This window comes from Macrotis lagotis, chromosome X (genome assembly GCF_037893015.1).
Source record: "Macrotis lagotis isolate mMagLag1 chromosome X, bilby.v1.9.chrom.fasta, whole genome shotgun sequence".
Classification (NCBI taxonomy): Eukaryota; Metazoa; Chordata; class Mammalia; order Peramelemorphia; family Peramelidae; genus Macrotis; species Macrotis lagotis.
The window spans coordinates 352,360,369-352,384,649 of NC_133666.1; the positions used below are offsets into that span (position 1 = coordinate 352,360,369).

The 24,281-nt window shown below is 33.8% G+C and overlaps 1 protein-coding gene across 5 annotated transcripts in view; it reads left to right on the forward strand.

The window, feature by feature from the left end:
• The window catches only part of TRIO (trio Rho guanine nucleotide exchange factor), a 600,806-nt gene that overhangs the window by 295,563 nt on the left and 280,962 nt on the right, over positions 1 to 24,281 (forward strand). For 3 of the 5 annotated variants that reach the window (XM_074199601.1, XM_074199603.1, XM_074199604.1), the window contains exons 2-5: positions 7,537 to 7,651; positions 16,110 to 16,302; positions 19,907 to 20,419; positions 22,048 to 22,170. The exons of the other annotated variants lie outside the window; for them this stretch is intronic. In XM_074199601.1, coding sequence (XP_074055702.1) covers positions 7,537 to 7,651; positions 16,110 to 16,302; positions 19,907 to 20,419; positions 22,048 to 22,170 — 944 coding nt within the window. The remainder of the gene's footprint in view (positions 1 to 7,536; positions 7,652 to 16,109; positions 16,303 to 19,906; positions 20,420 to 22,047; positions 22,171 to 24,281) is intronic. 5 annotated transcript variants of the gene reach the window in all.

Consider the following 24,281-nt stretch of genomic DNA (forward strand, 5'->3'; position numbering starts at 1 on the left):
GTCCTTTAGTTTTCTTTTAGCTGGAGTTAGTCAATATTTATTAAATCTTCAGAACATGTGTGTATAATTCTTAGTAATCCCAAATGAATGTAGCCTAAAAATACTATGTTCTGTTGCTCTCCTTTTTGGGGGAAAGGGGAAACAAAGAAATTATGTGTGTTCTGAATCCTTGTTGGGGCAATTGTTTTGCATTAGTTAGGATTACAAAGTCATGATTGGTCACTGCATTGATTAGAATTATGAAGTCTTTCAGGGTTGTTGTCCTTTACATTTATTGTGACCGTCATTGTTCTTCCAGTTTTTGCTTACCTCAATTCTTTAAGTCAGCTAAGTTGAAGTACTGTAATGGTACATTATCTTTCTATTTTCTTCCAGTTTGCTATTTTTGACCTTTGCTTTAATCATTTACAGGTTTAACTATAGTCAGTCAGTTGTTTTGAAATGACTGCAACAGATGTTTTAGTGGAATGAACATTATATTTGGAGTTAGAAAACACTGATTCAAACACTTTAACTTAATACCACCTGTGAAATTTTGGGTAAATTAACATCCCTGAGCCTCAGTTTTCCTCTTAAAAATGAAGATTTGACTAGATAATTTTCTAAGATACTTTCCAACTCTATTCTATTAGTTATAGCCAATTTTGCTTTTTACAATGTCAGACAATCTTTGCCAAGTTGACTTTAAGAAAATATTCACATTATATAGGTTTAAGCAGCCTATAAACTTTTGAATACTGTCATTTCTTGATCCCAAACCATATTTTCCAGAATAGTCTTCAATTTTTCCTCCCTACTCCCCAATATATATTTACATTGAATTAACATTATATCATTATATCTAAGTATATGTTGATTTCACTTGGAATATCTTGCCACATTCTTTAGATAACTTTTCTATTTCTTCACCCTTTGCAAGCATTGTTGATATATAAACTGTAGTTATCTTCATGGTGGTCTGTTTAGTCTCTTTGTGAGCAGGTGCAAGCATCTCATGATCCTGTTTCTTGTTGCCTTTGGGTGTATGATGAAACCAATTCTTGACAACTATTTCTCTGAGTAGAATCTTTCAATAGTCTGTGTTTAGCACTACTTTTTTTTTTAAGTCTCCTGTTTTCATATTATGCAAATATTTAAATAGAAATGTGGCAAAGTTACACCAATAACCTATAGACTTACTGTCTTAGAATAAAGATTATATAGGCCATGGATCAGCAAGCTATGATGATGGGCCTCACAACATCCTGCTTTTGTACAACCTCATAATAAGAATGGTTTTTGCATATTAAAATAAAGTTTTAATGCACTTAAAAAAAAAGATGAAAGCCATTCAGGGCTATGCAAAATTAGACCATAGGTAGCTTTTGCCCTTATGCATAGTTTGCCTATGGCTGATTTAGATCTCTAGCTTATACTTACTTGCAATATTTTAAGAAATGGATGTCTTTATATTTTGTCTACTTTGGGGGCTTGCATTATGAATAACTCATTCTCTCTTACTCTGAATTTCTGCAAAAGTCCTGTTATTAATGTTATTAATTTCCTACCAAGAATGGATTAATGGTTTTAAAAAAAAAGTTTAGTGTGTCTCTTTTGTCTATTTTATTCAATGTTGACAATTATCATTTTATAAGATAATTATAATTTTTCCTTTTATTGGGAACTTATGTCATCAACCAAGAACAAGTAAACAACAAAAGTATCATGAAAAATTGTGATATCTTCTTAAAGCTAGTCTGTTTAAGAAATATAAGTACATACAAATATATGTGCCTGTATATAGCATAAGTACTGTGTTTTTTATACTATTTTGTTTTGTGCATTTAAAAATCAATATAATATAATTAATAGAATTTTGCAAACCTTACAGTGATAAATAAATATTAACTATTATTGTCATTCAGTCCACAAACATTTATTAAGGGCCTGCAATGTGCCAGCCATCTGCAGAGTACTAAGAGTACAAGGACAATACTTTTTCTCAAGAAGCTCACAGTCTAATGAGGAGCTTGAGTAGAAACCCTCTCTTGAAAAGAAAAATATATGAAGTCCAACAAAAAAATCAGTATGGCTTATATCCTGTTCTTCACAATCTTGTGTGATGGATAGTGTGAATATTAGTTTCATTTAATAAATGAGGAAACTGAAATTATAAAAAATTCACTAATAGTCACTCAGCTAATTGAAAAGATAACTGTGATTCTATAACTGGTTTTCTCCCTCAACATTAAGTTTTTTCCCAACTGAATCTGAATACCTCACAGTAATTATCCTTATTGAAAAACTAGAAAGATATACACACACATACACACACACACATATGTGTGTGTGTTTATATGTGTATGTATACATATATATGAAATAAGAGAAAGATATGGACTGGTATTATTGAATAAGAAAAAAAGGATAACAGATGAACTGCTTATGGGTAACCAGACCACATCAAGAAACCTAAATAAAGAATCATAGTACATTAGATATACCTCTTATTTTATATTAGGAGGACATGATCAAAAGTCAGATACCATAAATTGAGATTAGACTGTGACCTGAATGTTGGAGAAGTAATCTATATCATTGGAAGAAATAACTTCATTGTTAGATCACCAATCCATTGATGTCTTAGTGTAAATGTAAATCCTTATTCTTGGGTTCAGAAAAATCAAATTTAGAAGTACATATATGATCTGTTAGTTCTAATTGCACTATAATATTATCAATACTGTGATTTGCAGGTAAAAATAAAATCCTACTGTCTAACAAAGGAGGTAATAGTTCCACTACACTCTTTTCTGGTTAGAACACATCTTTGATGTTAATATTCAGCTCTGAATATCACATTTTTAGGAAGTTAATCAAGTTATAGAAAAGATTTGATAATGCCATGAAGCAAAACTGAAAGTATTTGAGATATTTATACTGGGGAAATGAAAATAGTGGGAGACATGAAAATATTTTCAAGTATTTTTGAAGAACTGTTGAATGAAAAAAAAGGATGAGACTTTTTTTCTAGGAGCAGTGGACTGATATTGTAGAGTCAAAGGTTTGCTGTTAGGGAAATGTTCAAAATGCTATGGAAAATGGAATGAGCAACCCCCCAGGAAGTATTGAATTCCTCTTCAACAGAGGTTTTCAAGAAATGGTTCCATTATGCCTGAATGAGTTTGAGCCAAATTATGAAATATCATAAATGACCTAATCAGGAATTTATGTTTGATAAGAGACTGGGGAGCCATTGAATATTTTTTTTTTGTTTTAAGTAACATAATCAGAGCAATGCAATACAATAGGAAATAGTAGAGCTGTTCAATAGTGAAAAAGGGTAAATTGGGGGGGCAGTCTGAATGTAGCAAGACTAATAAGAATGCTATTATTTTACTCTAACCTAGAATAGATGGCTTTGTGAATGAGGAGATTCAATTATAATGAATGTTAGGCAGTATATGCAAGTGTTCTGTTTTTAATTCTAAATAAATTCTATTTATTGAATAAATTAAAAGCAAAACAACATCCATTAAAAATATGGATAATCATGCAAAACATTCCCCTATTGAAAAAGAAGAAATAAGTAATAGTAGTAGTAGTTGTTATTGTTACTGTTGTTAATAGTAATAGTAGTAGTAGTAGTAGTAGTAGTAGTAGTAGTAGTAGTAGTAGTAGTAGTAGTAGTAGTAAAGATGCTTCAGTTTGCACTGAGTCCATCAGTTCTCTAGATGTGAAAAGTATGTTTTATCATAAGTCCTTTGGATCTGTGATTGGTTATTATATTGATCAGTTATTAAGTCTTTCAAAGTAGATTATCTTTACAACATTGCTATTAGTATATAAATTGTTCTAGTTCTACTCACTTCACTTTTCATCACTACATGAAAGACTTCTCAGGTTTTTTTATTCCCTTCAACATTTCTTATAGCACAACAGTATTCCATTATATTAATATATCATTATATTAGCTATTCCTTAAATGATGGGCATTCCTTCAGTTTCCAATTTTTTGCCTCCACAAAAAAAAGTCACATTAAAGATATTGTGGCTGGCAACTGATTGGTTATAAAGAGCTCATTATAAGACTTTTGTTTGCACATATATACCAAAATTCTTATGTTATATATGACCAGAGAACTAACTCACTGTTAAGGGAAGGAGAGCTGAAAAGACTGAGGAAACCTAATGACTTTCTGCCATGGGGTTAAACGGGGAGGCTTTCCTGTATGTTTACATTTGTGTTTATGTTCCCCTATCTTTTTTTAGATCTCTGGGAAAGTTTTATCCTTTGGCCTGTGCTCTGAGCCTCTGTAGGGCTTAAGTAGCAACAATGCCACAACTGCTTGGGATCCTAATAAGACCATCATGGTCACTTTTTCAGAGAGGTTGGCATAGAAGATAAATACAAAGTAATTGTGGAGTAAGTGGGTAATGAGGAAACAGAGACAATATGTTAGATTATATCCAGAAGTTTGCCAATAAAGAGAAGCAAGAGGGTGTTAGCTTGAGGATGGTTTTAGGATAAAAGAGACTTTAACATGTTTTTAGTTTTCATAGAGGAAGATATTGAAAACGTAGTAGAATAAAAGAGAGATGGTAAATGGGACCATGTCATCACAAAGACAGAAAGTGATAATACAAGGACAGGGATTACACAGCAACCATATATAACTGAGAATAGAGGGAAGGAATTGAGGAATGGGGCTTATTGAAAAATTTAGAGTAAATCATATCTATGTGGTACAGGGGAAAGATTACTGGATTTAGAGGAAAAGGACCTGAATTCAAATCCTACATCTCTCTCCCTTATTATAGTTATTATCATGACTTTTCTTTTTAGATTCAGATTCTCAACTATAAAATGAGAGATCTGGATTATATGACCACCCACACCCCTTTTCTGCTATAAATATATGATTATGTAATGACTTCAATCTTTTCATTAATATTAGGAAGTGAGGTCATATTCTGGGAATGAAATTAGAAGGAATATAATTGGGGGCTACTAGGGATGAGGGTTAGTTTAAATCACTTTGGGGAATGTAATAGTAAGAGATAATTGTCAACCAGCAACAAAGAATAAATTGAGGTTAGTTAGCATACATTTGTAGGGGATGTACCCAGCCTTGTTTAGGAACTCCCTTAATAGCATCTGTTTTCTGTGAAACAAGGGCAAAGTGGATAGGTATTAGAAATGTCCTAGTGTAAGCTTTGGGAAGAGGGAATATTAAAAGTAAATAAAGTAAAAGCATCAATGTAATAGTTGATCATAGGGTTAATGGTAAGGTAGAGATGGGGACAGAGTAGCAGTGATAGACTGGGAGAAAAAAGAGACATTGAGGTACTGAAGGTTGCAATCTAGTCATCATTAAGCATTTTATTTAGTACCTATTATGGAGATACAACAAAGAAAAGTAAAAACTGCTAAGGGAAGTAAATAAGAGAAGGAAATTGCCTTGAGAGAGATGATTCAAAGTTCAAGATCTTGGAAGTAAGATTCTTCTTAATGATTTTGAAATCCAAGTTCTGTTGGGAAGTGTGTTGGCTGAAGTAGAATAAAAATGGGAGTTCAGAATTTCAAAGACTTATTGAAAGGGTCTTTCTTCATTGTGGATATCATACTCTTTAGCGATGAAAGAGGGATTGATAACAGAGCTTTAAAATCAGCCAAGAGTTGTGAGAATTTCTAGGTGATGGGTAAATGACAAGGATTTGAAGACAGTGTGTATAATCAGATAGCATGAACTTTGAAGCAGAAGATGTTGAATTAGAACCAGGGCTTGGTTGTGGAAGGAGGGAGCAATAAGCATGTTGATTCTGTCTCTAAACTTTGCTGTGATCAGATGTTGTACTAAAAAAGATTAGTTAAAACAGGAGAAAGGCTGTCATTGTCATGAAGTGATCATATAACTAAATAAAGCAATCAAAAGAGAGGATGTTGAATCCTTTGAAAGTTTTATTAGTGAAATAGGGGGAAATGGTGCAGTGGAAAGAAAAAAAAACAATGAATTTCTAGTCAGTGACTTGGATCAAAATATTAATTCTTCTAATTTTACTAGAGAACTCTGAATCCCAGTTCCCAAATCTGAAAAATGGCACTTCTGGACCAATTAATTTCATGAGGCCCTTTCCTATTCTAAAACTGCTGTCTTCTGACAATGTATTGAACTCCAAATTCCCTTAGCCTTGCAGTCAGGAATCTCCATGGTTTGTACTCAAGCTATTTTAAGTGTTATCTTTAGTCACCTTCACATCCCCACAAATTTATTCAAATAAGTCTATTTTCAATCAGCTATCATTTGTTAAACATTTACTACTATATGCTGGAGCAGTTGGGTAGCATGGTACATAGAGTACTAGGTCTAGAGTCAAGACCTAAGTTCAAAGTCATCCTTGGACACTTAGTGTAACTAGGTAAGTCACTTAACACTTTTTGCCTCCATGTCCTCATCTGTAAAATGAACTGGAAAAGGATATAGCATCTCTGCCAAGAAAATTCCAGATGAGGTCGGACACAACTGAAATGTTTGAACAATAATAAGCTTATGTATTAAGCATTCTCCTGAATATGATTTGTGGATTCCCATCTATCTTTCCAGCTGTATCTTATCTAAATCATACCTATTTTGGAAAACCCAACTCCATCTTTTCTTCCTTTATGCCAAGCACTCCATCCAGAAGTGAGTTTCTTTTTTCCTGAATTTACAGAGCATTCTTTTGTCACTATTTAAGATTCATTCATATACTGTCTTGTTATTCATTCCACAAATAGATTGTAATCATCTTAAATGTATGGATAATGTTTTATACATATGCACACACATATATACATTTGCATATATATATATATATATGCTTTATCCATCTATTGTAATTTCAGATCCCATCTGTAACACTTGAATAATACTTTGAGGACTTACCTCAGGGGGTTGTGAGACTCAAATGAGCTAATGTATGTAAGAAGCTTGAAAATCTTAAAGCTCTAGATAAATGCCAGCTATTTCACACATTTTTCAGGGCCATCAGCACCAGTTGCAGCACCTGCAGGGATAGATGGTTTCCATCCTTTTTCTTTCAGGGTTAGAAGCAGAATCTTTCTTTGATAGAAAAGGGAGGATTTAAAAAAAACTACTGAAGGTATATTTATTCTATGCATACACACATTAAACTTTTTTTCTTCCAAAATGAAAATTCATTCTAGATGAAGAAAGAAGAAAACACAATGAAAAGACAGTTCACGTAGCAGCATACTGTGAATAATATGCAGGGCTGTGTGGTGACCCACTGACATTTTTCATTCGATGAGCTGCCAAGAGATTAGAAATAGCCTTGGCATGCCTAGATAAAACAAGGACTCTTGCCTGTTGGCATTGCTGTACCTGGCTGTTGCTTTTGATTAAAATGAGCTTTTCACAGTATGTCTTGTATCATTGTGTTGGATGGAAATGAAGTCTTTAAAAAAAATATATCCAAAAGTAGAATTATGTTTTCTTTTGGTTTCCTATTATTTCCTTCTGTGCATTTATTGAGTGTTTTCTGATTGTTTTTCAGGTGGTAGAGATAAACGTGGAGGTCCTATTTTAACCTTTCCAGCTCGCAGTAATCATGATAGAATACGGCAGGAGGATCTGAGAAGACTAATTTCATACCTTGCCTGTATTCCTAGGTAAGTTGTGATTTGTTGCTTGTAATTTGAAAAAAGCAAACCATTTAAGAAATTACTTAATATGTCTAGTATGCAACTTTTAATGATTCCATATTTTTACAGTCAGCCAGGAGTATTTCATCCTTGATATTTTCTTGTCACTTCCCATCTCAATTCAGTCTCTGCATCTTATCATTTGGATCTCCCAAAATATCTTTCATCACTCTTGTCTTTTTTACTCAACAAACCTTAACCTCAATTCAGGCCCTCATTGCCTATTGCCTGAACTACTCAGTCACTTATTACCTGATCCCCTGTTTTCAACTGCTCCCTCTTCCAGAGTTATCCTTCAAATTGCAACCAGAATAGTCTTCCTAATTAATGAATGCTCCAACACATCATTCCTGGACTTTTTGAAAACCATTAATTCTCCAAATACATTATTAACAATGTGATCTTCAGAAATTCACTAAACTTCCCTCAGTCATGTTTTTCTTCATGTATATATTGAGTATACTATTGGTGCTACCTACCTTACACAAGGCTGTGGTGAGGATAGTTGCTTTGTAAACTTGCTATTAGCCTAGTTTTCAAAACCTTCACAATCTCTCTTCAGCGTTCTTTTGTCTTATCTCTTCATTCTTCATTTATTTTGCATTGAAACCAAACTTGCTTACCTATCCCAACACAATAAAATTTGCCTTCTTCTGAATCTTTAGTCATACCGTCCTTATACTTTAAATTCCTTCTTCTCCTTTATCTCTGCTTCCCAACTCTATCTCTTAAAATCCTATCTATCTCTCATTATCAGCTTCATATGAAACTTTCCCTAGTCCTTTCCATTTGAAAGTAATCTCTTCCTGTTGCCCTTCCTACTTTTCTCCAACCCTCAACTCATATCAAAAATTGTTATAGAAATTTTTCATAATTTTAAATATCTATCGATTATTATTTAGTTTTGTGGTGATTTGTATGTTTTCTCTTTGCAATAGATTATAAATTCCTTGAGAGTACAATCTGTATCTTTGTCATCTTTTTGTCTCTTCTTGTGCCTAAAAAAAGGTCTTTACATAATGGGAACCTAATTAATGTTTTCGTATAAATGATTGGTCCCCTACAGACACTTATACTCACATTTAAGATGATTTCCTTAATTTTTCTAATTGATGTTTCTGACACAATTCTTGTTACATTATTAACATAGATCAAAATATAGGGAAGTGGCATATCCCAGTGACAGATTATATACTAATTTAATCATATTTGCAAAGCAGTCCATTGGGAGGGGAAATCATTATCACATATTGCTTATCTACTAAGTTACCTTTCTTTGGTGTATGAGTAGGGTAATAATCAAAAATTAATTTGTTGTCATTAACACAAAGGATATATCCATGGCACACTGGGGAGGAGTGTAGCTCTAGGTTCAAGTCCTTTGGTAAATATTAATTTTGTGATCATGGACAAGGCATGTTACCTCTCAAGTTCCCCTAAAAAATCCTCTTGAAACTCTTCAAGTTGTAGAACAGTTTGCATTCTGCATTGGTAGAGGAAATTTTCACTCTAATAAAGTCAAGCAATCTAGACCAAACAATCAAAACCATAAACACCATTCTCTACCCCTTTCTGTCACTGACCATATTATAAATATATTCAGTTAATCCAAAGTATTATATGGGTAGAATGATATTACTCACTGCCCAATGATATTGGTGAATATGAATGCTGGTGTTTAGAAAAAAATAATTGTCTTTTCTCCCCATAGGTTATCCAGCAGTCTTGGTGAGAGGTACTAATAGAGCCTAACTTACTAAAAGATACTATCTTTGTGAAGGATCCATTTGTTCTTTCTCTTGGTAAAATTTTAAAGTTAATTTATTGGACAGCTAACAAAACACAGGAAAAAAATTTAGATAATTCACTGAGATCTTTTTCTTCCCTCCCTTTCAACTCATATGCCTTCCAGGACCATCTCCTGTTTAACCCTATCCTCACATAAAAAGACCTTTTCTGGGGCGGCTCAGTGGCACAGTGGACAGAGCACTAGCCAGAGCACTGACCCTGGAATCAGGAGTACCTGAGTTCAAATCTGGCCTCAGACACTTAATGATTACCTAGCTATGTGGCCTTGGCCAAGCCACTTAACCCCATTTCCTTGCAAAAAAACCCCTAATAATTAATTAATTAATTAATTAATATTTTTAAAAAAGACCTTTCCTAAGGCAAACTCTTCTACATGAACATCCTATTCCATTCCATTTTCTGCAGCAGATTGTATCATCCTTAGTTACTCACTAATCTCAACTCACTTCCTATCTATTTCCCTGTTGCCTGCAGATACTCCCATGTTTGGCCCATCCTCAAAACACACACTTGATTGATCTGTCCGTCCCTTCAGCTATCCCATGCCTCTCCAGCCTTTTATAGCAAATCTCATTGAGAAGAGTAGCAATAATAGGTGCCCTCACTTTCTTTCCTTTCCTTTGATTCTCAATTTTCTACTTTTGAGCTTCTTTACTCATCATTTAACTGAAATTGCTCTCTTCAGTGTTTCCAGTGATCTTATAATTGCCAGATCTAATAGCTTTTTCTCAGTCTTCAAACTTTTTTTAACTGCTGTCTTTGATACTGTCAATCATCCTGTTCTCCTTGATAGTTTCTTCTTTCTAGATTGTTGTGACACTACTTTCTCCTAATTCTCCTCCCACTTATCAATCTTTCTCTGCCTCTTTTGCGGGATTTTCATTCTGTCCATAATCACTAACCATGGATGACCTCCAAAGCTTTGTTCCAGGACTTTAAAATTTTTAAAACTATTTCACTTGATGATCTTATCAGTTCTTATGGATTCCTTTACCATATCTGTGCTAAGAGAACAAAAGAAAAGACTGATTTTCAGGTGAAATGATCAGGGTCTCTTAAGATCATAAAAAGAAATGATAAATGAAATATGATTTGTTCATCCAATTCTGATATACAATAATATGAAGGTAAGGTATTCCTTCAGATTTGAAAGAGATAAATTTAGGACAAATAAGACTAGTCAGTGACAAATGTACCTTTGTTTAACTTGTTCATTGGTACTATTTTCATAGCTAAAATACTGAAATATTATGCTTCAACTTACCATTTGAGGTTGTGTGTGTCCCTTAGTGATGCCTTAGCTATAGTGACAGTTCAGTAGAGATTTAACCCCTTTGAGAAATGACTACCATTTTCTCCTTTCTCTTTAATTTCTCTGCTTTGTATGACTCCTCAGAATTGTAGAATTTGGGAGTTGAGGAAATCCCCACTACAACATCCCTGACAGGTGCTAGTCAATCTTTGCTCTCTCATATCTGTACAGTGAACCTGGGAACAAAGAGCAAGTCTTTCTCTTATACATCTTTCAACTTTCATATGTCACAGTGGAAAGAGAGCAGGATTTGGAGTTAGAAGATGTTGGAATTAGAAGATGTCTAACCTGTGTGAACTTGAGCAAGCTGCTTAACTTTTTCTGGGTCTCAATTTTTTCATTTATAAAATGAAGGAATTGGTCCTTTCCAGTTCCAAGTCTCTGATCCTGTGTGTCTCTCTTTCTCTTTTACAACTCCTTCTCTAGTTTAGACATCTATTCTTCATTTGATATGATTTGTAGATTCCTCTCCATCTGAGGAATCTCATCGACTGTAGTCCAGTTTTTTTTTTTATGTCTTTCTTTAAAATGAGAGCTGGCCATAGTTCTCTAGATTCAATTTTAACAAAATAGAAGACTGATGGGATTGGGGATGGGGGTGGGACTATCACCTCTGTCTTATTCTGCTTAATTTTCTCTTTGCCTTTAGTGCTACCAGGTGAGTAGTGAAACTCAATAGTGAAAAATCTGTATGAATCTTCTGAGGGAAAAAATAGCTAGACAAATCTTGTTCTTTACCATTGAATATGTTATTCAATTTTCTGTTTGTGGGGGTTAAAACAACATTTAAAATAATATTAATTCTGATACTTTTATAATCTTTGATTGAGCCTGAACTTTTAATATATTCTGTTCAACTCTGTGACGAATGTATTCTAGAATATTTTACTTTTTTTCAAGAATAATTTAAGGTGACTGAGTAATCTATTCTGACATAGTGCATTCTTTCTTACTCAAGGACACAGTTACTGTAGATTGAAGTTCAGTTTCATCTCTCAGTTTTTAAAAAGGAACTCACATCATCTCTGTGTCCAGTAAAGCTTCTGTTTCTTTAGAAAATTATTTTTAAGAAGAAGTAGAAGAAATCTACATAGAGTAGAGTGAGAACATCAGTGTTAAATTGAGATTCAATTTATCTTAAAGGAAAGGAAGGATTGTGGGCAAAGTGCCTTGGAAACAACTGGCAAATGGGGAGATATGTGTCAAATAGCACATGTCTTGAACTATGGACCATGTCTGGCATGTAATCTCTCTTGCTAGGAACTGTGCATGTTGATTAGGTGCCTATAAATACAAACCAGTCTCTTAGATGGTTATAATTCATTTCTCTTTAAATAGCACCTCATTTCTACTTCGGAAAAAAATAAATAAATTAGGAGATGCACAGTTAGCACTGCTAAACTACTGTTGTTGAAACAACTGAGAAGTTCCAGATAATCTCCAATCCATTGTTTTTCTATGTATTCTGCTATACAGCCTGGAATTATTCAGGATTCATTCTAAGCCTTTTTCAAGTGGGAAAACTTTGTAGCATTGTTATAGGTTATGTTAAGAAGTTTGTTTATAATAAAATAAAATCTATCTTGATCTAATGAAGACTGATATTTAAAGTACCAATTAATAAAACATATAACTGCAGTTTTCTGATGGCATTTATTTGGTATATGGATTTAGATATATTTGTTACTTCAATAACAACATTCTATAGTACATCATAGAATTAATAACAATTATTATATACCCTTATAGAGTTTTCTCCTTTAACCTGTGTAAACCTAAAGTAAATATTTGAATGAGAATTAGCATATTGACCCCCCATTTAAACTTAATAAGACTCAGATCAATTGGTTTTGATGGGCCTGGTTGACTTTTACATGTCTAAATGCTCTAAATGGTTTATAAATTTGCAAATGAAGCACAATATGTTTCCATTTATATTGCTACCTTAATTGAAATTTCCTAATATAGACTGACCTGGAAGTGAAAGGAAATGATGTGAAAGTAAGTTATGTGAGCATCCACTAGTTTTAAATGAAATCAATCATTTAAGGAATGGGGGGGGGGGGTAATATGGTAACACCTGCCAAATTTATCATTTTCTTCAATTATGTAACTATCCTGCTTCATTGAATCTAACCAGGTATGAATCAGCTTCCACATTACAGCATAATGCTGAAAAAAAACTCATTCATAATTCATTTTGTCATCCACAAAGGAATATAGGTATAATATGGACTCTAACCTTTAAAAATACCCTATACTGTGAAAGATTCATCATGTTATAAATTAAAATAAGAAACAAATGGATTGAGCTTTATGTTTATGTCAGTCCCCATACATAAAATACATATGAATGTATTATTTTTTAGCATTCTGTGGTAAAGGGTACAGAGAATATAATTATAAAGATATAATTAGGCAAAAATCTACACTTAGCTGTAGCATTTAGTTTTACAAAGATTTAAATTTAGGCCAGTTTCCAAGGTTGATTACCTAAGGCTAGATATCAGATGATTTCTTCATTGTCACAGTAAAGCAATGGTTCAGGTTGGGTGAAAACCTAAAAATATCATTGGCATTCACATAGTAATTTGGTATTTTCAAAGTCTTTTACATTCATTACCTAGCTAATGACATGGCTCCAACACCATTAGACCACACAAGCTGTTTTAGTGAATGGACTGTGTAATAGTGAGGATTAGAATTGTCCCTTAACTGTGGTGTAGCTTGGAAACTATCATAAAATATTCCCTATACTATAGCACCTGAGGCTTTTAACAAGGGACACCAAGTTATATGTACTTCTTTTCATCCTGGATTGAAGGTAATTTTAAACAGAAAGTGAACTTTTAAAAAAATAATAGATTTTGTGTAAAACACTTTGTATGATATCTTTATATCTGAATCTGATTCTTTCAGTAAACCTCTGTTTGCCTCAATTTCCACAACTTCAAAATGGAAATAATAACAGCACCTACCTCCATGGTTGTTGAGGCTCAAATGAGGTAATATTTGTAAAATGCTTAGCATAGTACCTGCCATATAGTAGGTTTCTCTGTATAAGCTTATTCCCTTCACTTCCCTTACAAACCAGGCATCAAGAAAAGATGTTGTTCATCGATCAAAATAAATCTTGAAAAATGGTGGATACACGAATTACTTGCCCCTAATCTTTTTTCTTGAAGATTTTGGATATCTGACAATTTTGTCATAGAGCCTTAACAAGGAGATTAAAAGAATTATGCCAAAGAAAATAAGGGAAGTCTTGGAAAGTGATGAGAGGGATGGTTTCTACATCTTGAATCAGGGAAATAATATTGAAGAATAAAATTTCTATTGTTTTAGAGTTAAAAATTTTATTAATGATTATTATTAAGGCCATCCATATGTAACAAGAGTTCTACCATCTTTTCCCTCTAAGAGAATTCTTTTTTACCCTTAAGAAATACAGAAAAAGATTATGTATATTTGTTAAAATACATATTGATGATTCTTTTGGGGGGGGGTTCCCAAGGCAATGGGGTTAAGTGACTTACTCAAGGTCACACAGCTGTGTAATTATTAAGTATTTGAGACTGGATTTGAACTCAGGTCCTCCTGACTACAGGATTGGTGCTCTATCCACTGTGCCACCTAGCTGCCCCTAGATTAATGATTTCTTGATAGATTTCAGAGGGTACTGGATTGTTATTTTCAGTTTTCTGAGTCAAGGATATTTTTGTTGGTTGAATGATTATTTCCAAATAAATTTATAATTTATTAATCACAATAGCAACTCTAAAAAATGTTTAAAAAATAGCATTTATATATATTTTGAAAATAGTAAAAAATATATTTCTGCTAAATTGATTCAGCCTATGGAAGACATGTTAGCTTATTTTTTATATTGAGTCGTTTAAGAAAATGAACCCCTTGTAATTTCTTTATCATTCATAAGTTAGGAAGAACTGATTTGATAAAATCATAGATTTAGTGCTGGAACAGACGTCCAAAATTATTTAGTGACTTGTAGTACAGTTTAATAGAAATAATACTAGTCTTGAAACCAGGAAAGAATTAAATTTAAACTTTCTAAGAACCTTAACACATATAAAAGCAATTGATACATTCTGCTTTCTCACTTTTTTCTTTTAAAAAGTTTAATGAAATATTTAAAAATAAATAACTTAATCATCAACCAACATTTCAATATACAAAGAATGAAAAAGATTTTATATGTGCCAATGAACATATTACTTTTTATGGTATATATTAAATGTAATATGATAGTAACAAAATTTCTTTTGGATTCCCTCATGAACAACTTCTTTTCCCTAAGTAATTCAAAAACTATTTTATTGATGTTCTCTTTTTTAAAATAGTCTCTGTTATTCTAATTTATCTTTCCCATTGAAACTGAACCACCCCACCTTACCCTATATTTAATCTTCCTCTTTTTCCTAGTTTAGTTTTCTTTGGGGAGGGAGGAAATTGTTGTTAAGTGACTTACCCAGGATCATGTAGCTAGTAAGAATCTGAAGTCAAACTTAACTCCAGGTTCTATCCACTGTGCCACCTAGCTCCCCTCCCTTTGCCTTCCCCCACTCCCAGTGTAAATTTTTTTTAAAAACCCTCCAAAGTATTTATATTCTAAACCAAGATTTTGGCTTCCATATTTCCCAGCTTGCATGCTAATCAGACATTTTTCCAGCTGAGATTGTTTGAGCCCTCCATGTGTCAACTGTCAGATTTTTTTTTCAAGAAATGGTGACAGTCAAGGTCATCATCTTTGTTATTTTTTGTTTGTTTGTTTGTTTTCCTATGTCTTCTCCCTCCATTCTTTAGGAGCATCAATAAATCATTTGAACGGGTTTGGTTTAATTTGTAGTATTTAGTGCTATTTCATTGTTCTATTTTCTTTTGATGTATAATTTTATCTTTTCCCTAATTGATTAATGAACTGTTTGAACATGGACAGTGGTTTTGATGTGACTACCATATCAGTAACCAGTTATTTTTCCTTTCTTCCTTTTTTATTCCTTTCTTTCTCTCCATGTCCAGCTTGATCATCTAGAATAAAATATTTATATATATTTATAATCTTTCATTCCAAACTTTATTGCCTTCTTCATTCTTGTGACTCTGCTGTTTGTTTTACTAATATTCTAACTGTATTGAAATACAAAATGCATTGTCAAACTGAATGATTATCTCTTGAACAATCATATATCAATGTAGTTCTAATATGAAGTTAGCAGTGTGGTATATAACTCTTTAGTTTACCTTTGCAAGATGTATTTATTTTTTTATTTTCTTTTTCCACAGTGAAGAAGTCTGTAAACGAGGATTCACAGTTATTGTGGACATGCGTGGATCCAAATGGGACTCTATTAAGCCTCTACTGAAGATTTTGCAAGAGTCCTTTCCTTGTTGTATTCATGTTGCACTGATAATCAAGCCAGACAACTTTTGGCAGAAACAAAGGACTAACTTTGGCAGTTCTAAATTTGAATTTGAGGTAATTTCTATTGTAGCAAGGCTGACCAAACTGATGTTCATAGTTGCTTTTCATCATTAATCAGAGAGTTAATTATTTGTTTATAGGTCATTAAATTTGTATTGTCTATCCCTAAAGTACATATGAGAATATATCCATGCTGCTTAACAGAGATTGGAGGATTGGGAAAAAGGAGTGAGAAATGGGGGTGAAGGGAGGGATGGTATGACCATTCTGTGAATCAAATAATATGCAATATTTAACAGGAAAAAAAAGGATTTTGTCTTTTAATTAATTTGACTGAATTTTTGCATTCTACATAGTGTAAAAAAGGAACACAGTGATTTAAGTTTCCTTGCTGTTAAAAATGAAAAAATAATGCTGTGATAGAGCACCAATCCTGGAATCAGGAGGAACTGAGTGAAAATCTGGCCTCAACCACTTGATACTTATTGCCTCACAACCATCCCCCTACCCCCCCCCCCAAAATAATGCATCTCCCAAGACTAACCCAAAGTGAATGACAAGGAGGGTTGTAGTCTATGGTGTTTAGTTACTTTAATTAGGAGTCCTTCTCACACACATAAAAAAGAGGTAGTTGGGGGAAGTGATGGAGATGAAGAGGAGAATGTTCCTTTAATGATATTGAACTGAAGACCAGAGGCATCTTCTTAAATTTTGACATAATCTTAATTGATTTAGCCGAGATCGACTTAAACAGTGCAGTGAATACTAGTACTAAATTGAAAAATTTTTCTTTTTTCTACCCTATTTTCATCTCCTCACATCTATAAGATATTAAAACCCTGTGAGGCAGTTTAATGAGGTGATAATGGGAATAAAGAATTCTATTCTTCTCTGTGAGTTTTTAACAAAACTCGATTGCTTGTATAAGCTTTATTGTTTTTTTTCTGGGTAGATTTTTTTTCTTTGAACAATTTTAACCCAAAGTTTTGTCCAAATAAGGGTTATGTATAACTGTTGGAGCATTTCTGTTCAACTTTTCCCCACTTCCTCAGTTTGTTTCTCTTATATTGATCTATCATCTTGTAATATGCAGCTTAGATGGAAAAAAGATAAAATTACTCAGCTCTATTACCATCTTGTTTGTGGCTTATGCTTCTTATCATTCAAAGAAAAAATCAACATTAAATGAAATTTTACAAGATTCTAACATAGTATTTCTCATGAAAAAAAATTAGATACCTCAAAGCAGGTACATTTTGTTATATGTATTGCCTTCAACTGGAAAACTGAAAGAGGAAAATGGCAGTGTAATTCATGCAAAACCAGGGAGTATTCTACTGAGTCTGTCTCTAGACTTCTGAAGTCTCCTTCACCAGTTTTTCCTTCACTCTATTTGTATATTGTCTCTCCTAAGATGAATTGTGCAGGTGATTGCCTCCAGGATTTTGCCTTTAGGGAGTTATTAAGTCAGTGAAAATGAATCTGACTCCTTAGGGATGGGACTTAACCTGCAGCAACTTTGCAGGCACAAATGCTGGTTTAGGAAAATGCTTCAGTATCTGGATCTTTTCTCTGGTGCTGAGCTTTAACTAACAAATTGATGCTAAGTCTTGTTTCTTGGCATTTGGAGGTAAGAACAGAGTCAGGAACAGGATCAGAATGACCTCTTCTCAAACTATTTTTATATCCTGGATGAACTAATTTATGTATGTATGTTAGTATACTTCACCAGTTTACATATATACTAATTTATTAGTTTCATTTAGTTGTGCTGTTTTATGACTTGTCTGCTTTTTCCTTTTCTTTTCCCTCCAAACACCTCTTCTGTAAAACAGAAAAAATCAATTCTGTTTTACAATTAGATTAAGATCATAGATTTATTAATTACTTGAGAAATAATCAACTAAAGCTTTCTTTATATTTCATCTAATTAGAATAGAGGACAGATTGTTAAAGCATATGGCCATTAAGGATCATAGATTTAGAGCTGGAAAGGAGTTTAGAGGTCATTTAGGTTAACCTCACTCCTTTTACAATTGAAGAGGCTCAATGAGAATAAAGTAGACTACCCAAAGTCATGCAAACATGGAGGGGCAGAATCAAGTTGACCCAAGTTCTCTACCTTGCCCCCCCCCCCAGTTTAACTCTCTGTCCGTGCACCTAGTCAACTTACTCACTTATTTAAAGGGAAATAGAATGACAACTAGGTGGCACAGTGGATAAAGCATTGGCCAAATTTGTCCTCAGACACATAATACTCTCTTACCTAATCAATAACAACCTTGGGGAACAAATATTGAAACAAATTGTATAGTGGACTTATGATGAAGAATGTGATCCAGCCCAGAAATAGAGTTAATGGTATCTGTTTGTTGGGTTTTTTTTTAAGTTTTTGCTAGGCAGTGGGGTTAAGTGGCTTGCCCAAGGCCACACAGCTAGGTCATTATTAAGTGTCTGAGACTGGATTTGAACCCAGATACTCCTAACTCCAGAGCCGGTGCTTTATCCACTGTGCCACCTAGCCGCCCCCTAGTTAATAGTATCTGAATACTTTTTTTTTCCTCTCACTATATTTTTTCTGGGGGTTTCTCTATCTTTGTGGGGGATAGAGGGATTATGGTTACTTTTATAACAAGACTTGTTACTACAATATGAAAATAAATAAATTTAAAATTAAAAAATATTTACTTACCTTTGTGACCTTGGGCAAGTCACTTAACCCTATTACCTTGCAAAAAAAAAGGAAGCAGATTGTTCAGCTTTTGACTTTGTAAAAGGGGAAGGGAATAAATATTTATATAGTACCCTCTGTGTGACAAGCATTATGCTAAGCTAATCATTTCTATCCCTGGATATGTTATTATTTTCTAGTTTCAGCATATTGTATTGTTGTCTTGAGCTGTTCGTGCCTCATCCTCTATAGAGTAGAGAAAATCGGAGCAAACTATGAAGTTTGTTAGTCCATAGGCCAAAAGTAACTTTCAAAGAGTTTAAAATGGGAGATTTTTTTATAGGGTTTTAGACCTACAAATGCCATTACAACCCTCTCCTGTTACAAATGAGGAAACTGAATTCCAGTGATATTAAATGATATTACACATAGTTCTATAGGTTCATAAATGTTAAATTTTCTAGCCATCCTCTCTAGAGCTAGGTTTCTTTTCACTTTTCCATTATAATTGCCATATTCTTCTGTAGGGAGAGAGGTGGTTATAATGGGATAGTTTATAAAGGAGGAAGACCAAAGGTCAAGAAGCAATGAAGGTGAAATTTTGTGGCATCTACCTCAGGTTTATATTTTGGGAACTCATGTCATGGTTAAATAGCCTTCAATCAGTTAATGTCAGTATTTCTCAGAAGGAAACTAATTGATTTTTGATCTGGCTCCATTCAAAATATGTCAGGTTCTACAAATGGAATGTTCTCTCTAAACATTTATGTGATGCTTTTATGAATTCACACTCTTGCTGACCATGCTGCTTTTATTTTTATGGGGAAGGAACCAAGGTATGTGTTTTGGTTTTTTTTGTCTTGTAAATAAATTACTTTCTCAAAGTTGTAAAATCCATGACAGAGCATTAAAAATAGCACCAAAATTATAATACACAAATGTGAATTACATGTTTTCTCATACAAGCTTTTTTTCCCCCCCATTAAGACAAATATGGTCTCTTTAGAAGGCCTTACCAAAGTGGTTGATCCTTCTCAGCTAACACCTGAATTTGAAGGCTGTCTGGAATACAACCATGAAGAATGGATAGAAATCAGAGTGGCTTTTGAAGACTACATTAGCAATGCAACTCACATGTTATCTAGACTGGAGGAACTTCAGGACATCCTAGCAAAGAAGGAGCTGCCTCAGGATTTAGAGGGGGCTCGGAATATGATTGAGGAACATTCTCAGCTGAAGAAGAAAGTGATCAAGGCCCCTATAGAGGACTTGGATTTGGAGGGGCAGAAGCTATTACAGCGGATACAGAGCAGTGATAGTTTTCCCAAAAAGAACTCTGGGTCAGGAAATGCGGACTTGCAGAATCTCTTACCCAAAGTGTCCACCATGTTGGATCGACTGCACTCAACACGGCAGCATCTGCATCAGATGTGGCATGTGAGGAAGCTAAAACTGGATCAGTGCTTTCAGCTGAGGCTGTTTGAACAAGATGCTGAAAAGGTAAAAGAAGAGATACCTAAAATGTGAAATGGAGAGAGGGAGGGACCAGTGCCCTGGTTCCTCATACTTAAGTTTTAGTTTAACTGATTTAGTGAAATGAGAGGCAGAAAAAAAACTAGGCAGTGCTAGTCTGTACTAGTTCCATTTGCTAAAAATCCAGTAAGTTTCTATTTAGGGAATATCATTTTACTATTTTTTTATTTAATTCAAACTATTATGAAAAGACCTTAGGGGTGGCTAGGTGGTGTAGTGGATAAAGCACCGGCCCTGGAGTCAGGAGTACCTGGGTTCAAATCCGGTCTCAGACACTTAATAATTACCTAGCTGTGTGGCCTTGGGCAAGCCACTCAACCCCATTGCCTAGGGAAAAAAAAGACCTTAGAAATTTTCATGTGGGGTAAGACAATTGTACTGTTTTAATTACGTGAATGGATTATTTGTAGAACTATATCCCTGAAAGCAATTAAATATGTTTACTACTAATGACTAATATCCTCATAAGTGGTGATAGGACATTATTAAGTTTTCTAACAGAAGGATACCGTTACTAGAATTAATAAATCTTTTAAAAATGGTTGTCTGAGTAATATAGAAAATAAATATTCACAGTGTCATGTTTTATTCTTATATTTTAGACAAAACAGTTGTGTGAAAGCCAACCCTAGGCATTTACTTGCTAATTCAACTGCAATGATATGTGAAAATAGAGCATTTATTTATAGAAATGTGTTGCGAGCCCCAAACATGGGTTGAGTTAGTCACTCTTAATTTGTGTTCATTGAAATTTCTTCATGGATGAAGGAATATTTTGTAGTCTGGAGAAAAATAAAATCTACATCTGTGAAACAAAGCATTTATTTGTAAGTGATGTAGACCACATGATATACAGTAGTGTTTTAAAAATATTTAATGTTTGTATCTTTTTTTTTTAAATGATGACTTCCTCCTCTGTGTATGGGAAAAACAGATTGACAACTCTGGGCCTGTGGTTCCAGTCTGACCAACTGTTAATTGATATTCATTTTCCAGTCCCCATACCTGTTCCTTTGAGCATCATGATCCTTCCTTTGTAATTGACAGCTCTTTCTCTGGAGTGTCTGGGTGGAGCTCCCCTAGAAATCACACTTTGTTTCCAAAATTCCTCTTGTAAGGCTGTCTAATTCCAATAATTTAGCCAAGTACTGAAACCATTCAGAAACTACAAATTCTTTATTATTGGGTTACTTTATCTCAGGAATAATGAGGTGAAGTTGAGAAGGGGTTTATTGGGAAGAACATTAGGTTAATTCTGTGTTCTAGACCTATCCTTGTGTGTGACCTTTAACAGCTAATTAAATTAATCTTGATTTCAGTTTTATCCTCTGCAGATTATGGAGATTAGATTAGCTAATCTTTATCATTCCCCTCTCCTCATAACTTCTCTGATGTGTAGCTCTTAGCTATTGACTTATACTGCTGTTGACTTTTTATGATGTGTTTTCTCAGTAGAATTTTATACTGTGAAACCAAATACTCCACTGTGTGAGAATTGTAGGTCATTCATATTAGCTTAATGCCACTACACCTGAATATAATGCCATTGTGTTTTGCAGCATGATATTGAGTTGGGTTTTTTTTCTTTCTGCTAGATGTTTGACTGGATCACACACAACAAAGGTCTGTTCTTAAATAGCTACACTGAGATTGGAACAAGTCATCCACATGCTATGGAACTTCAAACGCAGCACAATCACTTTGCCATGAATTGTATGGTAAGATCTCAGGATAGCTTTTTTTACTCTTAGTGTGGTACTGAACTGTGAGAAAGAATATTGTGCTTTCAGGAGGCACTTAAACAGAACTGTCTCCAGGCAACTCAATAGAAGAAATGTTCTATAATAGCATCTTTAGAATTAATTTTTTGAATGTAACAGTCTTTTCCTAAATATGGCTTATTTCTTCACACTTCCAGTTAAACTAAGTAGATCCTTTCAGATTAAAAAAAAGGAAAAAGAAAAATAGCAAACTAATATTAAAACTGAAGATATTCCATCTGAGAATGGTCAGTTCCTAAGGAACACATGGAAACCTGCAGAGAAGCATTGTAATGATCTATAAAGCACACAGAGATTTATATAAACATATATTATGCCTGGCAGATGATATTGAGATGTGAGCCAAACCATTGTGGTGTCAATCATATCCAACACATAGTCACCTGAGGGGGGAAGACTCCTGAAAATTTGAATTCCTTTAAACCTGAACTGAAGGATTCTATTCCAGTTTTCTGTTCAATATCTTGAATCATCTTGGCTACCAAGGGGTGGAGCTTACTGATACGACCTTTTTTACAATGATGCTTGTGAATCCTCAGAGAGGACAATGGAATTATCCTGAAACTGAAGAAGGCCAGATCTCTGGCTCCATCCATGAATATTAGTCTGGTGAAGCCCATGTACTCCTCAGAATGCCTTTAAATGAATGCAATAAAATATATAGGAATAAATAAACATAATAAAATATATAAGAATAAAGGACACCAATGAAATAAAAATATCAAATTATTTTTAAAAAAAGAAAATATTCCTAGACCTACAGGTTAATTAGTCTTAATTAGAGTGATTTGTTAATCTAATAGATTGACTATTGTGCTATCACTCATAGAAATAAATTCTAGTCAAGAGCCTTTTGATAACCCTTCATCCAAAAATTCATCTTACATTAGCAATACTCACTTGGGCAAGAAGGCATTTTGAACCTGGAGAATATTTGTATGATCATCAAAGTTTTGAATCACTAAAAACCATGAATGGCCTTTCAGAAATAACCCTACAGTTAGGTATATTAGACTTGAAACTACTTTTGAAGGAGGATATGGTCATTTCTGGGCACACCTAAACTGCTGGAAGTTTTCCATAGGTATTTCTTAGGGATGATTATAACAAGAAATATATTTAATGTTAGAGAAATTTCCTTCTACAAGTAGAAAAATTAGTCACATTGAGGCCAGTCTTCCAATACCTGTCTTGAAGCAGGGAATTGAAGCAATATGAATATATGGCCTTTGGTGACATCCTATTTACATTTTAGTTGGCTGAAATGACTAGAGTTTGGATAGAATAAAGAATATGCAAAATTAGCAGAAGGCTGAAATTGTGTTACAAATGCCAGCTGGCATTCATTTCTTAACTTTCCATGTAAAATGAAGGCTAGGTCTCAAATTATCTGTTCAGATTTCTTTTGGGGGGAAAAGGACAGGGAGGGAAGTAAAAGATAAATCAGAAAAAAATTATTAAACACCTACTATATGCAGACTTAGGTTTATATAATTAAGATCTGGGAATATAAGGACTAAAGTAGGACAGATTCTGCCCTTTAGGAACTAATTTTTCCAATGGAGTAAAGGTATATAAATGTATGCATATACTGAATATATACAAACTAATTACAAAGTATTCTAGGAAGGAAAGTTCTGCCATCTTTGTGGGTCATGAAGGATTTCATATATCAGGTGATTCTTGAGCAGTGTCTTGAAAAAAATTAGAAATTCCCAGAGATGGAAATAAGGAAAAAATGCATTTCAGGCTTGAGAGAAAGCCATTGCAAAAGCCCCAAGATAGAAAGTCATATTTGAGGATCTGGATCTGAAAGATGAGGACCTGTTCACATTCCCACCTACATCATTTTAGGCAAATCGCTTAATCTCTTTGGGCCTCAGTTTCTTAGTCTATAAAATGAGAGGATGGGACTAGATGACCTCTTAGATTCTTTCACCTCTAAACCTATTATCCTATGTTCTAAGGCAAAGAGATATTTGCTTCCTTTATTTTGCTTCCTTTTTTTATATGACAGGTCCTGAGTATGAAGTTTCTTCTTTTACTAT